General features: G+C 39.8%; 1 protein-coding gene and 1 long non-coding RNA gene across 9 annotated transcripts in view; one reads left to right on the top strand and one right to left on the bottom strand.

The window, feature by feature from the left end:
- CNTNAP2 (contactin associated protein 2) overlaps positions 1–18,845 on the bottom strand; it is a 568,010-nt gene that overhangs the window by 83,195 nt on the left and 465,970 nt on the right. For all 8 annotated transcript variants that reach the window (XM_085539942.1, XM_015854925.3, XM_085539944.1 and 5 more), the window contains 4 exons: positions 10,103–10,321; positions 7,446–7,682; positions 1,912–2,157; positions 22–155 (listed from right to left, as the gene is read on the bottom strand). In XM_085539942.1, coding sequence (XP_085396068.1) covers positions 22–155; positions 1,912–2,157; positions 7,446–7,682; positions 10,103–10,321 — 836 coding nt within the window. The remainder of the gene's footprint in view (positions 1–21; positions 156–1,911; positions 2,158–7,445; positions 7,683–10,102; positions 10,322–18,845) is intronic.
- LOC107309837 (uncharacterized) lies at positions 11,991–13,006 on the top strand. The gene is made up of 2 exons (XR_001553352.3): positions 11,991–12,052; positions 12,778–13,006. It is a non-coding gene; the product is annotated as an uncharacterized LOC107309837 (long non-coding RNA).

Below are 18,845 nucleotides of genomic sequence, written 5' to 3'. Positions count from 1 at the left end.
ACATGTTCATTGTCTGCTTACCTGGAGTATTATGTCCCGTTCATTCCGTGTGATGTTAACGGTATGGGGCTGTCCATTTGCCATGTTTCTGTGGTCAACATCAATGTTATATGGCTCCTTGGTACCTCCTAGGTTATACCGAATTTGCAGATTCCCTAATGAAATGAATGCGAAAAGTACCCTCAGGTGTGTTGATATTTATTCACAGCTATTTTCCCCTCTTTATTTCCTCATACAACTATTGCCACTTAACATTTAAGTTGCTCTCATAGATGCTACCTGCTCTTGGAGAATTTTAAAAAGGGTTAGTGTTTCAGATTATTCAATTATTGGGCAGAAAACAGCTTTCAGTTTACAACCCTGAAGCATGAAAGTAACCGGCATCTCAAAACCATTGTTTGTACATTCTTCCAAATTGCAAACTGAACAAATCAGAGCTATGCCTTAAACAATACAGATAATTACTTCAAATTTGAGCACATCAAGTAGCATATTATTGTTGAGATTATTATCCCTTCTGTAGTAAACTTATTTGAAGTTATATAAAGTATGACGTGTTTTTTTTTTTAAATAATAAAGTGATAAGCCTTGAATAAAGTGAAATTGCAACAAATTAACACTGGCATACAATCAACACAGGGGACTTCCTTGCTCTCGTATTTAATTGTGGTTGACATATGACCATCTGGATTTTATGGAACTTTAATAGCATGTGGTAGAATGAAAACTTCAGGTTATATTGTTAGAAAAGAATGATCAAAAGTACTAAACCAGTAGGCAGTCAAATTTTTATTTTCTAAACAAAAGTGAAGCGTCCACTCTTCATAGCAGATTTTAACATTCCATTAAAAGGAAGGACTTTTGAAAATGGAAATTGGAAATGTAGGTCCCATTATTGATAGAAACCAGAAATGTTCTGTGACTGGAAAGTTGCTCAAGACCTTTAAAACTACGTAATTTTCAGGCGTCACAAAGGCATGATTTGGAATTTAGATATGTTATCTTTTTATATTCCACCACAAAACGGTCTATCTCCAATGTCCAATAATCACCAAATTGTTTTTATAACGTATTTTATGGTTCAGCATATTTAGTTACCTCATTCATGGTTGGATTTTCAGAAGAACAGTGCATTACACTGATACAAGTTGTAATTATATTATTAAACTTGCTAGTGTTTGTTGATGGATACCCCTGCCCTGCAGTTCATTAAGGTAGCAGAAAGAGCTGTGTCTGTGTACCAAGGAGATAAGGAAGCTCTGCTGAAGCTGTTTACCAAGGAAATAGGAGGTCCTTCTTGGAATTGGTCACCGAATATGTAACATACTTCTGGGAAACTTGCATATGTAACATAACTCTGTGTAACTTCTGCAGATGTAACATGAGTTATGTATATATGCTGAAGATCTTTTGTGTAAGACATGTGAGAAAGAAGGATTACTCCCATGAATCCAACACTGCTATTAAATGACTAACACTCCAACTTAAGTTTTCTGATCAACCATCGTATGGTAACAACACTTTCCATTGACTACAGGGGATATTGCCATTGATTATGAACCATTTATTTCAGTGTCTGCACATGGTTGCTTACTTGACACCTTCATAATGCTATTTTCTGGCATGGATCTAGCTGTTACAACAATTTTAAGAAAAGATTTATTGGTTTTGTCTGTTTATTCTCTTTGAGCAGAAGCATTGGAAGCTTCAGCTAGTGAAAACTTTCAAAACTGAAGAGTTATATCAGACAAAAATCTAGTAAAGCAGAATCAGTATTAAGGTCTTGCATATTTTACTTTTAAATGATAATGATGAAAATAATTTCTCATTAGTTCAGAGTTCAGTTGAATGTCCAACTGCTGTTATTATCAATTGTTCCTTCAATGGAAAGAGTCCAAAGCAGTTGCTTACCAGATGGCTTGACAAGCACCGCCATGAAGTCCTGGGTATAAGAACTAATATACAAAAGGACACAAGGGGACTTGGTGGTACTGAAGCTGAAGCTGAGTTCTTCTTTATTCAAGTTATGGCTGCTCACTGTAATCTCAGAATCTGTAGAGCTCAACAGTGTTCGGCTAACTAAGTCCTTCGTGCTAGTCCCTGGGGAATGGAAGTTGTAACGAAGCCACATTCCTTCTTCAAAAAATGCTCCAACATCTTTAAAATAAGAAAACAACAACCAAAACCAACAAGAAAGAACCACGAAGAGAAAGTCAAATTGAATGTGCTGACACATGTTGTATGAAACATATTACTGTTGACCAGAGCAGAACTAATATGTACGTGTTACTACTACTGCATTATTAAAAAAAAATCCCAATATTTAAGTTAAAAGCCTCACTGTTTTCCAATGATAATGAAAAGGATAATGGAGATTATACTTTGTTATGAATCTTGGATAACTGGATTCACACAGTTAAGGAGAGATTTCCTTCAGTTCACAAAGAATAGATATACCTACATCCCACATCAAAAGCACAGATCAGAAGAATCACACCCTAGATTTAATCTCATTGAGGTCTTGCAGTAATGTTCCACAGAAGGAGATATAAGGAGGAGAGATTTAGGAGGCATCACTATCAAACACTGTCAATGAAAAGGAAATGCAGAAGTTCTGACCAGCAAATTCCAGTGGATTTGGAATAACCTCACAAAGGAATGCAGATGATTACCAAACGTGAAATATCTGAAATATGATTGGACAAAATAGTATAATATTATCTTCTTCAACCACAGTCCTTCATGAGAGGTGCCTATTCAGGATACCTTACGGGAAAAAAAAGTTAACTGAGGGGTTTGACTAATGGTGGGAAACAATGCATAAGTCACCTGAATTGTAGAATCATAGAATCACAAGGGTGGAAAGGACCTACAAGGTGATCTAGTCCAACCATCCTTCCATAACCGTTGCCACAACAAACCACTAAACTGTATCTTGGAGCTCCTCATCCAGACACCTCTTGAACACCACCAGGGACAGTGACTCCACCACCTCCCTGGGCAGCCATTCCAGTGCCTGACCACTCTCTGAGAGAAAAAGTTCCTTCTTATGTCTGGTCTAAACCTCTTCTGGTACAACTTGCAACCATTTCCTCAGGTCCTGTTTGTTGCTTGGGAGAAGAGGCCAAGCCCCTCCTCATCACAACTTCCCTTCAGGAAGTTGTAGAATGCAGTGAAATCTCCCTGGAGCCTCCTCTTCTCCAGGCTAAACAATCCAGCTCCCTGAGCCATTCCTCATAAGACTTGTGCTCCAGACTCCTTACGAGTTTTGTTGCCCTTCTCTGGACACGTTCCAGGGCCTCAATGTCTTTCTTGTAGTGAGGAGCCCAAAACTTAACACAGTACTCAAGGTACAGCCTCACCAGTGCTGAGTACAGGGGAATGATCACCTCTCTGGCTACACTACTTCTTATACAGGCCAGGATGCTGTTGGCCTTCTTGACCACCTGGGCACAGTGTCAGCTCATGTTCAGCCAAGCATCAACCAACACACCCAGGTCCCTTTCCTCTTCACAGTCATCCAGCCACTCAAAATCTCCCAGGAGGTGCTCCACAAAGTTTCTGAGCAGCAATCTGAGACAAAATCTCATCTTTAATTACTGCAGAGAGAAAATAAAACTACTTTTACCAAAGTTAATACCTTAATTAGAAAAAGCATTGTTATTATTTTGCATTATGATGAAGCTCTTCCTATTTTTTGCTGCCACAGATTGGTACCGAATTACCCAACTAACTTCTGAAAAATCTATACACTATCTTTATTAAATAGGAAATATTTTTATCCCCTTTTAGTATTTGGAGTTGTCATATCCTTCAGACAATTCAAAGCAAAAGCATTGTCTCAAAACATGTCAAGCAAGATGTACGTTTTTTAAGCTATGTACCGATATAGATACTCAGGAATAAGTCTGCTGTCTTTATTCTGAGCATCTGAGCACAGAACAGGTAAGAAGATGGGTGAAACTGCTGTGGATTTTGTTGATTATCCTGTAAGCCATAGGTATCCAACCTTTTAGCTGTCTGGGCTGCATTTCATGAATAGAAATCTTCTTGGGCCATATATACATAGGTCATTCCAAAAGTAATGCCCCCTATATTCCTCTTTCCATGGAAACAACAACAGATACGAAGAGCATAATATCACTATTCGATAGAGTAGATTCTTAGTGACATAATTTTTTTTTTTTTAACATAGTTACCACTATTAGCTATGTATTTTCCAGCAATGATCAAGAGCCTTCATGCTGCATTCAGCACAATGTGACCAGCTGTCACCACTGCTGAAACACATCGCCCACTGCCTTACCGTACTCACATTCACTATTTGGTCTCAATAACAATTAAGAAAATGATGATAAATGTCAGTGGGTGCATTTTTACTCACATGGAGGAATTCACCTTTGCTTCTTACGCAATTCCATAACAGACACCATTTTGACAGACTGCCCCTCTGTTGCTGTCTGCCACACAGCAACAAAATGTAATGGAATGCTAGTGGGAAGGATTAAATTCTACTGCCATACCAACAATATCCACCTCTGATATTATGGGTCAACATAATAAAACAGGAGGTATTACTTTTGGACTATCCTCACAAAATACACAATATTTTTTCCCTTTCTCATTTCCCAGGGTGTCCCTTGCCCCATTAGTCACAGTACTGGGCCAAACCGGCCCATAAACAATCGACACTCTCTCTCCCCTTCCTCCCCTTTTTGGGCCGGTGGATCTGCTGTCCCCCTGTCATGGACAGAGACAGATCTTGAGAAAACTCCCTGACACAGGAATAAGTTGTGATTGTGAAATGAAGGCTATTATTCCCTACTAAGATGGAGATTATGGGGCTGCTCTGCAAACCCAACCATAAAGTACTAGGATAAGAGTTAAAGGACAAATTAAACACAAAATAGATTGGTTTTGGACCATTGTGTAATCAAAATAATTATAAAACCTCTGCTAACAAATGGTGTTGATAATGAGATCTTAAAGACAAGCCATTTCCAGCCCATTAAATTTTGCATTGTAACACAGTACTCAAGGTGCGGCCTCACCACTGCTGAGTACAGGGGAACAATCACCTCTCTGCTCCTGCTGGCAATACTGTTTCTGATGCAAGCCAGAATGCCCTTGGACTTCTTGGCCACCTAGGCACACTGTCAGCACACATTCAGCCGAGCATCAATCAGTACCCCCAGGTCCATTTCCTCTACATAGTCTTCCAGCCACTCCGCCCCAGGCCTGTAGCGTTGACCAGGGTTGTTGTAGCCAAAGTGCAGGACTCAGCACTTAGTCTTGTTGAACCTCATCCCATTGGCTTCAGCCCAGCTCTCCAGCTGTAGGGCCTCAGTACCCCCAGGCAGATCCATGTTCCCAGCCAATTTGGTGTCATCTGCAAACTTACTGAGGGTGCACTCAATGCCCTCATCCAGGTCATCAGTAAAGACGCTGAAGAGGACAGGCCCCAGCACTGACCCCTGAGGAGCACCACCTGTGACCGGTTGCCAGCTGGATTTAACTCCATTCACCACTACTCTCTGAGCCCAGCCCTCCAGCCAGCTCCTTACCCAGCCAAGAGTGTACCCATCCAAGTCACGGGCTGCCAGCTACTGCATGAGAATACTGTGAGAGACAGTGTCAAAGGTTTTGCTGAAGTCTAGGTAGACCACATCAACAGCCTTTCCCTCATCCAGTAGATGGGTCACTAGATCATAAAAGGAGATCAGGTTGGTCAAACAGGACCTGCCCTTCATGAACCCATGCTGGCTAGGCCTGATCCCCCCAGTCATCCCACACATGCCGCATGATCTCCCTCAAGACAATCTGCTCCATAACCTTCCCCAGTACTGAGGTCAGGCTAACAGGCCTGCAGTTCTCCGGATCCTCCTTACAACCTTTCTTGTAAATGGGAGTCACATTGGCAAGCATCCAGTCTTGTGGGACCTCACCAGTCAACAAGGAGCGCTGATAAGTGATGGAAAGCGGCTCGGCTATCACCTCTGCCAGATCCCTCAGCACTCTTGGGTGGATCTCATCCAGTCCCATGGACTTGTGGCAGTCCAGTTGGAGTAGTAAGTCTCTGACTGTTTCTTCCAGAATCACAGGGGGGTTAGCATGCTCCCCAGCTGAGACTACCAGGTCAGAGAGAGGAGCACCCTGAGGATAACTGGTCTGACTTTGTCACCATGAAACCATGACAGACTTCTAAAGACAGATGTAAAGAAGGCATTCAGAACCTCTGCCTTTTTCTTATCCTCAGTGGTCACATTCCCAGCCTCATCCAGCAATGAGTGGATATTCTCCTTTGTCCTCCTCTTACTGTTAATGCATTTATAAATAAGAATTTCTTTTTCCTTTTCACCCCAGCGGCAGGTTAAATTCAAGCTGGGCTTTTGCCTTTCTGATTTCACCTCTACACATCCTAACAACTTCCTTGTATTTGTTCTCAGTTGCCTGTCCCTCCTTCCACAGGCAGTAGATTCTCTTTTTCTCCCGGAGCCTCAAGAACAGCTCTTTATTCATTCACGCCAGTCTTCTTCCCCACCGACTCATTTTGCAGCTCAGGGGGACCACCTGCTCTTGTGCCCCTAAGACTTCCTTCTTGAAGAGTAACCTGCTCTCTTGGACCCCTTTGTTCGCTAAGACTGAATGCCAGGGGACTCCCCCTACTAGTCTCTTGAACAATTCAAAGTCCACCTTCCAGAAGTCCAAGGTAGCAGTTTTGCTATTCCCCCTCCAAGCTTCATCATGAATCAAGAAATTTATCATTTCATGGTCAGTCTGTCCAAGGCAGCCCCCAGCCTTCACATCTCCCACTAGACCTTTCCTGTTTGCAAACAGCAGGTCTAGCGGGGCAGCTCCTCTTGTGGGCTCTCTGACCAGCTGCATCAGGAAGGCATCCTCTATGCACTCCAGAAACCTCCTAGACTGAAGGGGTACCAGTACCTGAAAGGGGCCTACAGGAAAGATGGGGAGGAAGATTTTATAGGGGCAGGTAGTGACAGGATGAGGCAAAATGGCTTTAAACTAGAATAGGGTAGATTTAGACTAGATATTAATAAAAAATTCTTTACTATGAGAGTGGTGGGACACTGTAACAAGTTCTCAGAGAGGTTGTGGATGCCCCCTCCCTGGAAGCATGCAAGGCCAGGCTGGATGGTTTTTTGAGAAACCTAGTCAGGGAGGTATCCCTGATTATAGCAGAAGGGTTGGAAGAAGACAATCTTAAAGGTCCCTTCCAACTCAAACCATTCTATGATTCTGTGATTCTATGACCTGCTATGAGTAGCAGCATCCCTGTTTTTACAAAAAATCAAATTTAAATCATGGATGTATAATTTGACTTGCCAGTAAGAAGTACTAAACAGGATTTAGTTTTTAAATTACTAAAAGCTGAAAAACTGATTTATTTATTCACCTATGCTCTGCCTTTTGTACATATCATTTACCTTTAATGCAAAATGGTCCATCATATGCTGTTTGGGAACAGTCACAGGAGTAGCCATTGTACTTCTCAACACACTTGCCACCATTGGCACAGTACATCCCATAGCTTGTGCAGTGGCCAGAGCAGCCAGGCTTCACCCCTAGAGTGACCTTTGCTCTCTCTTCCAAGTCCAGTGTTATCCCATTCATCCTTAGTGAGCGAATGCAACCTAGGAAGCCTTGCTGGCCTCCTGCGGCACCTGAGCAGAAATATTAATAAGACAATAGAGAACAGTTTTACAGGAAATATCCTGCTAAGCTTGTGACAACAGGTGGAATTAAGTAACTTATTTATAAAAGTGAGGCATTACCACAATCTAGTGAAATTGAAATCAGTGAAAAGCAAAACCTCAGCTTTCAGACTGTGCCAAAAATATACATAAAGAATAAGTACCTTTGCTTTACACATATCAGTTTTCAGCTTTAAGATTTTTAGAGATGTCTGTGGAAGAAATAGGCTTGGCTACACTGATAAAATATAACTTTGTTCACTATATATTTATTGCTGATGGATGTTAACAATAATACCATGATATATTACATATTTGAAACATGTTTAAATATATTTCAAAACCAAAATGGAGAAACAGGGAATAGTAAATATAGATGCTCATTTACAAGCAACATTAGGTATTATGCTTAATTGCCTAAGTATAGAGAGAAGGACACAGTAGTGAAGAGCTGTATTTCAAAATCTGGATTGGAATACTTTTCTTAGCAGTCACTAAGGATTATTTTTTTCTTGGTAAATACTTACTGAAAAACATGATTTTTTTCTCAGAAAGTCTCACCTAGGTCTGGATTAAAAACAAACAAACAAAAACAAACACCCTGAAATTGCAAGCAAAAGACCATGAGAAGTTGTCAGACAGTGCTCTCATCTATTTGATTACTGCAGTGCCACAGATGCTGAAGAGTTCCACATATACCTGAGGAGATTTTAACACTCATCTCTGCAGAGCACAGTGACTATTTACCTGCGTAGGGCAGAGGACTAAATACAGACCATCTGCTGCTTCAAATCAGCCACAGAAAGCAGAGGCTGCTTCAGATCAGTGTCTAGTAACTGGATGGATAATTTGGATTAAGAGAAGACAGTCTATTCCGGTCTCTTCTGAAATGCACAGGGTAGAGGCCATTCTCATGTGGTTCCACTTTATGCAAACTAATATACAACATGGTGATGAAAGAATCCTAGTGCTCATAATTGTTATATTTTTCCTGTCCTGATGGATGTCCTAACCCCTAGGATTTTAAGTCATCCCTCTGGTTCCTTCATATTTCCCAAGGAATATTTATCACAGAAAATGGAGTTCTGAAATAATTCTTATTCCGTGTTTCTCTGCAGGCTGTGATACTCAGAGCATTCACTGAAGAAACAAACTCACATCAGTTCTCTGTCAGACTTGGCTAGAATTTAAGTCAGAGACTCTATTCTTTGTAAGCTCCAATCCTCAAGTTATAGGAAATGTATCTGATTCAGAAAGAAAGAAAATCAGCTGCAGGTTTGGACATTCAGCTTTTGGCAGTACAAGTACCAGGTATTTCAAAAGATGGATGGTATAACTGTTTATTCAAAACAATGTATAAAAATCAGCAGTTATTAGCAATTCCCCAAGAACTCAGGCTTGAATATTTCTATCTCTTTCCATTTCCATAAAAAGTCTTGGTATTTCTTTCAAAAGTCTAAGGCTTTTTCTTCTAAACAAATTTCGTATTTCAATTTATTTGGAAACAAGCTTTTATTGGGATCAGGGTCAGTAGTAAAGGATAAAGTCATCATGTAAACAATGACTGTATCTCTGCTGACACTTTTTACGTGGTTTACAGCAACAGTGTGCCACTTACCAAGAAGAGAACAGCTTTAAGCAACATTTTGATTAATTTCAGCTGCTGGACTAACATGGAAAAAAATAAGGTAACATCTGTTTTTCCTTCTCCCTTCCTTTCTTCACTTAACAGATATGTAAAGAGGTAGGAAGGTGCTGCTTCTTTGCTCACTGTTTCATGTTTGTTTCCAACTAGTGGCACTTGCCATGTCTGGCCTTTGGAGTCCTAGGGCTAACAGTCAGAGAAATACAAGTACTGCTGGAATAAGATGCTAAAAATGCACTGGAAACCAGCAACTCCAGAAAGCGACTGTATTCATTTGGTTCTGGTGAATGAATTTTTGTGACACCATGTGATTCTATCCTACAGCAAATGGGAAAACAGCCCATTAGACTAAAGAGAAATTATTGCAGTAAGAGCAAAAGCATGGATAGTGACCAAACCTGTGTGACTAGGACAGAAACAGAAGGCTTATACAGTCCTGGCATGACCTATGCAGAATTTTTCAATTCAATTGTAAACAAGTACATGTGAGAGAGAAACCAGCCAAAACAGGAGTTTGGCAATACCACCAAAAAAATGACATGTTGCCGGTACAGAATATTTTCTCTTAGCTGATCCTCTTATCTCTGCAGTTTTGCAGGTGCTTGTAATTTCTCCTTCTTTATATTTTTTTTCCTCAAATATTTGGGAAGGCAACTTCCCATGTTAAATTAACTGATGCTAGCTAAACGTGAGGCAGAGAGTTCATTCAGTGCATGAAAGCCTGGTTACCTTCTCTGCACCTTACCAACATAGAGCTGGCTGTACAATTCCAGTCGTGTGTGTCCTTCTGTTGGTGCTTTCCGAACTTCTGGAGGCAACTGATCTACCTGCAGGCTGGCCTGTTTGACGTTTCTCTCTGCGCTGACCCGATGCCACTGGTCATCATTCAGCTGACTGGGAGATCGGACGATTATTTCCACAGGTCCATTTCCAACATCAAATGAAAAGGAAACCTCTGTAGCAGCTGAAACATTGAGCAAAATGATTTTTTAATTTATTTTTTTGCTGTAAGCATATACATTTACACTTCTTAAACAGAAAATATTTAAGTAGAAGTACATACTTCTCAGACACCCTTCAGAATTTATGAGCACATTTAGCTCCTTCTAACATGAGCAGAAATTTAAGTACTTCCAAGAAGCCATTCTGAAAAGGCTCTAAAGGATGTGACAGAAATTAAACCAGTTGAAATTAACTCAGAGTAAAATATATCCTGAAAGAATAATTTTTATTTCCATTAATATTTTCAATGATATCAGAAAAATATGCTCACAAACTTTTAAAAGAAAACATCAATAGATCCTGATTTTTTTTTTTAATATATATTTTGAATTTCCATAGTTTTTTTTTTTTTTTTTCTTCCTCTGGTAAGCAGTTAATTTCTACAATAAAATAATTAATATATTAAGTGGTGGTAAATAAGTGATGTGACATTTTATGGCTGAAAAAGAAACAGATTCTTAGCAAACACTATAGCATTCTATTTATAGGAAAAAAATAGAAAGAATGTTTAGATATTCTACAAATGTTCAATAAGCTCTATTAGACATTTCATCAGTCATATCCATCATGATATAGCAATATAATTGATACTGGTGGTTGTACAGAGTAGATTATTTTTGACTAAAAAAAAATATTTTTAATTTCCTATTGAGATTCTGTTTATACTAAATGTGTTTTAAAAATTAATTTACAGTGTCAAAATACTAGATGAAAATGTTATCACAGAATGGGTTATTATTGACAGCATTCACAAAGGAGCATATCAGGCAAAAATAAAGACATCTGAGACTTCCATTTAATCTGTTTTTCTAAAACATACAATAAAGCTATAATACCATTTTATTTTTCAGAAAAATCTCTGATTAAAGCTTGCCATTAAAGAAATAAAAATGCTTCACTTTAGTGCTATCATGCCTTATAATTTCAGGGTTTCTAACAATGAACTTCAGTACTTCTGCAGTGTGTTACACCCGTATTCAGGATGTGTGTATTTGTCCCTTATATTTTGCTTTGAAGAAGCACCTCAGATCTCCTCACTGTCACAGAATGGTCCAGGTTGGAAGGGACCTCAAGGATGGATCATGAACCTCCAAGCCCTTTACCACAGGCAGGACCACCAACCCCCACATTTAATACTAGATGAGGCTGCCCAGGGCCCCATCCAACCTGGCCTTGAACACCTCTCTGGGCAGCAGGTGTATGGGATGTGCATGCATGGAAGCCATGCTGGTATATAAGCTGTGTGACACAGCAGTAAATTGTTAGAAAACTCCATGGCATCCATGGCTGTGTCTCTCTTCCCCGGATTGTTGACGTTCCAGGATGACTAAGTTATTGACAGCAACATCACTCCCTTCAACTTAAAACACTTCCTCTTGGCCTGCTATTATCTACCCTTTCGAAGAGTTGACTCCCCTCCTGTTTATAGGCTCCCTTTTCCCAAACACTATCTTTCTACAGGAAAATGTAAAATGATAATTCCTAAATATGATATTGTTATGGTTTTGTAATTTTGCTATTGGTATTCCACATCATAACATCATGTGTAGCACAGAGAAGAAGAACTAGATGTCCCAGAGGACCTCACAGTCAGAGAGGGAAATACGTCACAGAAGTGACGCTGGGTCCCTCTTTCTCACTACCTGGCAGCAGGTGTGGGGGTGCTTCCAAGCCTTGCACTTTCAGTTCCAAAGTAGGCTTCTTGGTCTTCAGAAAACTCCCTCTCTCTTATTTTACTTGATTTATTAGCCTCAATTTGCAATAGATTGTATTATAGTGTATTGTCTTGCATTCCAATATCATAGTTAGTAAAATAAGTTTACTACTTTAGATTATTGCCACTGCTCTGTTTGTTTGCTTCAGCCCAGCTCCTATCTCCCTATCCCTTCCCCCTTTCCCTTCCCATTTTTGGGGTCAGGGAGCCCACAGGCCTACTGCCCCATCGTCATGGGCACAGACTAATCTAGATAACTCCATGACAAATATTCCTCTAATTCTGAGGCAACAGACAGCACTGCTGATATTGTTTTGGAGTTTCATGAGTGCAAAACCATCCTGGGAAACTTCTGCAAGAATATTTCCTGATTTGCAAGCTTCTGATCTTCCAGAAGGAAGTGTTTGGAAAATTATTGCTCTTTTAAAAGAGAAAGTGAAGTGCAGAGAATTGTCAAATAGAGATATTTCATGTAGAAGTCTTTATGACTGTACAGTCTAGCTACTTGCATGTCTTTAGACTGACTGTGTCACAGTCCGAAAACTTATTTTGTAATGAAATTCCTGCTTAGTGAAGAAAATCATTTGCTCTAATGTAAACTTAAGTGCAGTAGACATATAAATTCATGTTATATTCTTATAATGAATCTTATGTTTGTGAAGGAGCACCCCAGAGCAATCTTCTCATTAAAGTTTTGTTTTCAGTGCAGGTACCTACTGACTTGCTGAAAGAGACGTGCAAGGGCAGCACAGAATCTATGGGCTGTACTGATCCATCCATGAGCAACATAAACACATGAGTTTTAAAAACCAAAGGAGAGGAAATTATTTGCAAGATTGAAAAAAAAAAAAAACCAACCATGAAGGACGTCAATGAAAAGATCAATTCAGATAAAATCACAGGCTGCTTGGCAGCATCTCACATGCAAGTTCAGTTGCTAGTTCTGATTCTTCATTCTCAGCTTCTACTTGAATAAAAGTCTCAGTCTCCAGTGTAATAATATTATTCAGCCAGGGTAGTGTCTAGATAAAATAATAATATACCAGAAGAAATCATAAGTGGATGAGCATCTGTGGTGGGATGACTCTGGTCAGCAGCTCAGCACTTGAACAGCTCACTTGTGCACTCCCTCACTCCAACTCTCTCCAGAGAGCAGGGAGAGAGAAAGTGATAAAAATCATGTGCTAATATGATAAAGAAAATGTAATAGTTCAGACAGAAAGGTTAGAAAAAAAAAGAGCCACCCAAAATAAATTAACAAGCAAAACAAAGGAAATGTCTCACTACCATCTCACAAGCAGAGCAATGTCTAGCTTGTTTCCAAACATGGATCACCTTCACAGCCCTATCACCTTCTTCTCTCTGCACCCTAGATTTATTGCTAGGCATGATTTCATACAGTATAGAATATCCCTTTGGCCAATAGTCACAGCTATGAGCCATTCCAAGTTCTTGGCCCTACCCAAATCAGAGGGAATGAATAAGTTGGATAAAGAAAAAGCCCTTACAGTTCCTGGTACTATTTAGCAACAGACAAAGTACTGGTGGTGTTATCAACACTAATATAGTCACAAATTAAACATACAGCATTTTTCTGCTGTAAAGAAAGTTTGCTCAATCCCAACCAGACCCTGTATAATATCAAATTTATTCAGAAGTTCTGTGTAACTATGTGGAAAATAGCAACAGTTCAGTTTTTTTTCCTCTCTAAAAGTATAGTTTTCTTTTCAGTTTCTCTATATCTATACATACAGCCTGGGATAATGGTGCATTTTGGACTCAAATACATACGTATTTTACAAGCTTTTGAAGGGAAGGATTAAAAATCATTTAACATGTAATCTGATTAGCTGTTCACAGTGAATTTTTCAGAAACATGTACACAGCAAGCAGTACTGAGATACCTGAGATTTCCACAAAGGCCAATCACTTTGTAGCTCAGAAAGGAAGCTTCCATTATGACCATTTTATTTTCTGTCTTACCAAATACCATATGTACAGTTGAAATAATATAAATACAATGTACAGGTGGAATAATACAAGTACAGTTGGAAAATATAGTCAGAGTGTATATAAGGAAAAGGACTCACCAATTCTGAGGCCTTCAGTCAAGAAACGGTACTCACCAGTGTCTAAGCACACCAAAAGAACTCCACAAAGAAGCAATCTCCCAAAAGAGATGCTACCATAGTTGTGGTCAGCCCTTAAATGGGATTTAGGAGAGGTGGAGTCAAGCCCCACCCCTTCCAGGAGCACAGCTGAATTACCTTCACCTGTGCTCCCACAGCTGACTCATCGCTTGCCTCAGATGGTTGATCAGAAGTTCAGGCTGTGATCTTGTGATCAACTGTTTCCCTTACACCATAAAACTCAAGGTGATTATTCTAAAAAATGGGAATATGGATCAAACTTGGAAAAAAATGACTGAAGCTGCTTAATGAAGGAATTAAAAAAAATTTTTTTTTGCTTTTTTTTTTTTTTTTAATTTTATTTGGTCAATATGAAATTTTGCGATGGAAATTCCATGAAACTAAACAACGGTGATTTTTTTTATGCACTTCTGGCACATACACTCCCTCAGTAAATCAAGGTTTGTGGGCTTGTGGATACACTTAGTTTTACAATTTCTGTGCCTTCTTTATTACTCTTTTACATGGAGTTGAGCAAGCAAATATGTAATTAAATCTGAACATGTTTCTTTCATCACTTCCATTTTCAAAGGTCATCTGAACAGCCATCTGTTCAGAATGTAAAAGTGTTACTTTGGCAAACACAATCCCCTTTCCACTGTTCTTACAATGTTATGTTATGTAGAAGTAACTTTTTTTCTCTAACATGGGGGTTCACTGTACAGATCAGACACATTCTGCATTTGTCTCTGGGTTAGAGGGCAGACAAAAAAGATCATGCAGTTTTACATAGTCTTGGATCCTACAGTGCCAGTGTAGTGAAGAAAGATGAAAGTTGGAAGGGAAGAAATACAGGGACAGTGTACCCAGTAACTAGCCCAGGTTAAATGGTAAATAAACCCAGAAACTAGACTCTAGGGGTATCCCTGGAGTCAGTACTGGTTTCAGCCTTACCCAGTATCTAATCCAGCATTCTGCCCTGCGATGATGGGGCAGGGTGCACTGTCAGATTGTTTGCTGATGATTTAAAACTGGGAGGGATGGCTGATATACTGGAAGTTTGTGCTGCCATCCAAAGGAATCTCAGCACACTGCTGAAACGGACTGATATGGACCTTATGCAGTTCAGCAGAGGGAAGTGCAAAGTCCTGCATCTGAGCAGAAACAAACGCAGCCACCACAACTTGCTGGAGGCTGCACTACTGGAAAGTAGCTGTTCGTGAACCTCATCACCCTGTGGACACCAATGTGAACACAAGCCAGCAGTGTGTGCTTGCTGCAGCAGAAGGTGAATGGTATTCTGGGCTGCATAAGTATTATCAGCATTGAGAGAAGTTACCCTTTTCCTATATACTCAGCCCTAGTGAGGCCACCTCTGGATTCCCATGTCCAATTCTGGTCTCCCAGTACTAATCACACATGGATATACTAGAAAGAGTTCAATGAAAGGTTATAAAGATGAACAAAGTACTGGAGCATCTATCCTGTGAAGAGGCGCTCAAAAGAATCTCATCAGTGTCTATAAATACCTGAAAGGAAGGTGCAAAGAAGACAAAGAAAACCTCTTTTTAGTTGTGCAATAAGCACAAACTGGTACATGGCAGGAACTGTCTGAACCTCAGGTAACACTTTAATCTAATTGAACTCTCTATGGGGATCTAGTTGAAGTCTTTTGGATTTTTTTAAAATCAAATTTAGTGGAATAGAAGGTCAACAGGTTATAACACCAGTTGTTTGCTTATGATATAATTTATTTTCTTTATTCCCTTTGATTAACATTCTAATGCTTATCTCTCTGGGTAGAATTGAGTATAGCTATGAGGTTGCTTAGTGAAGCTCACATGAGACAAGCTACAGTGATCCCAGTATGTACAAGGAAGAAGATAAAAACCATAGCAATTAACAGCAGTATATCACTCACAGTGAAGGAAATTTCTGGAGCATGGCACCAAATGGTTTTCTGCCTTCAGACGGCCAGAGGATTTAATGTCTATCAAATACAGATTTTGCACTTGTGATCTTCATTTCTGGCAGCTAAAAGTATACATTACTGCTGTGTCCCTGTAAGCTTCAGTTCCAAACAGTAAATCATGAAGTTATAGAATTCCAGTTTTTCTTTGTTGCATGATTAGTTCTCTTGGGTCTCATTAGGAGTCAAAGATATTACAGATGTTTTACAAAAAACAAAAACAACAACAAAAAACCCCAAATGAACAAATAAATTAATGCCATTATTCTGCTAGTGTATTTGTTAGTCTACACAATCAAGCTATGCTATGTTGTGTACGTGCCACTTTCACCAATATGCTCGCTTATTTATATAATTTGAAATATTTGCAGACATACTTATTTTCTTCTTTATTACAGTTTTAAATGGAGTTGAGCAAGCAAAACTTATTTTTCCCCTCAGAGTACTTCAGTATTAAAGGCTGTGGTACAGTGTATAGTCATTTCCCTTAAATGCATGTATACTACAGCAGTATTTCAACGATACTACTATTAAAGCAGGCTGTTCACTACTGTAGGTGGCCCTCAGGATGTTAGGAAGTCAAATTCAGGAAGAGGCACATACCTTACTGCAATTCTGTTACAGCTTAGCATTTACTTCTTTGGAGCAGAACAGTGGAATAGAGAACAGTAGATTTACAATCCTTCCCTGCATTTTCCCCAGAGTAGCACAACCTGCTGTCTGATTGCAGCCAAGGGGGTATATTTAACTGTTGGAAATGTGCCTTTACCTTTTACAGAACATACAGGCTACCTGCAAATGGCTACATCTCCAGTTACATGATGGTAAAAAAGATGAACATTCCTGGCTTTCCTGTGGAAATAGTTCTACTACTTATACTGTCAGACAACCACTTACATGCACTGTTAGCAGTATTTTGGGAAAGAATAGCTAGACTGGAGCTCAAAATGAAGGAAAAACAGAATTGAATTCGGTGCTTTTCTCATCATGAGTAAGCATCTCTTTGAGGACCATGATGAGGAGGGATTTGACTTTTGTAATGACTAGGAGTCGGTTATTTTTATCTCATTTTAAAATAAAGCCAATATTAACCAACTAATCAAATAAAAATATCAGCCTTCCTACACAACAGATTAGATTGCCCTGGGGGACAAAAACATTACATTTAAATGAAAGTACCAGTTTTGTCATGAAAATTCATGCAAAGGGTAAACATGATCATAGAATCATAGAATGGCTTGGGTTGACAAGGACCATAACGATCATCCAGATTCAACCTCTCTACTGTGGGCATGGCTGCCAACTACTAGACCAGGCTGCCCAGAGCCACTTCCAGCCAGGCCTTAATTCCTCCAGGGATGAAGCATCTGCAACCTCTCTGGGCAACCTGTTCCATTGTGTCACCACCCTCTGAGTGAAAAACTTCCTCCAAAAATCTAACCTAAACCTCCCCTGTCTTTGTTTAAAACCATTCCCCCTTGTATTATCACTATCCACCCTCATAAACAGCTGTTGCCCCTTTTATACACTCCCTTCATATACTGGAAGGCCACAATGACGTCTCCCCAGCGCCTTCAAGCTAAATAATCTTAATTTAGCCTCCAAGCTAAATAATCCCAGTTTCCTCAACCTTTCTTCATAGGAGAGGTGCTCCAAACCTCTGATCATCTTAGTGGCCCTTCTCTGGACTTGTTCCAAGAGCTCTGCATCTTTCTTGTGCTGGGGGCCCCAGGCCTGGATGCAGTACTCCAATACATGATCTCAGAAGGTGATTATTATTTATTATTTCAGATATGCTAACAGCATTACAGAAGTTTAGTAGATTAATGCTTGAAATAAACTCTTATATTTTCATGATTATATTTCAGTTTATGTAGCAATTTTCACCTGTGGACATCAGGAATAAAAAGTGACATTATCTGTCCTGTTTAAGCAGGGAACCAAATCAAAGGTATGTGAAAGAATTTATTTAAGATCAAACATCAGTGGGCTGGGAACAAGCTTTGAAAAAACACCTATGTGCTTTACTTCTAAGGCAATATAATTTCAGATAGTGAATGTTACCTCCCATCTAACCAGCGGCCCAAGCACCGAGCCCTGGGGGATGCCGCTTGTGACCAGCCACCAACTGGATTCCACTCCACTCACCACAACTCTCTGGGCCCGGCCATCCAGCCAGCTCTTCACCCAGTGGAGCGTGCACCCATCCAAACAACAGGCAGCCAGCTTCTCTACCTGCCTATAGGACAGCATAGGTGTATGAGGGCTTATTGAAGGCCAGTAACTAGCAGTAAAACCCTAGAGTCAATATTGGGTGCATTCCTGTTCAACATCATTAATGATCTGGATGATGGCACAGAATGCATCCTTAGCATTGTCCCTCCCTAGGTGAATCTCCTAATCTAGACATGCTCAACATGCTCTAGTATGTGCAGCACATACCATCTCTGCAATTTAAAGGCACCCGTTGCTCAGCAGCAGCCAATCCATCAGTGCACTTTTAAACTGTGTCAACTGAAACCAGGGCATGGGAAAGGCAGTGCTGTGCAGGTTGACTCAACTGATGGCAAATAATTGCATGCATTTTGATACATTTGCTAAACACAAGACTCTGAACAGTGATGAATATACAGCCACACCTTCTGCTTTGATAATGAAATTTGAACACAGAACC

Source organism: Coturnix japonica, chromosome 2, assembly GCF_054131305.1.
Source record: "Coturnix japonica strain WE chromosome 2, WE-NBRP24, whole genome shotgun sequence".
Classification (NCBI taxonomy): Eukaryota; Metazoa; Chordata; class Aves; order Galliformes; family Phasianidae; genus Coturnix; species Coturnix japonica.
This window is presented reverse-complemented; position numbering and strand designations above follow the sequence as displayed.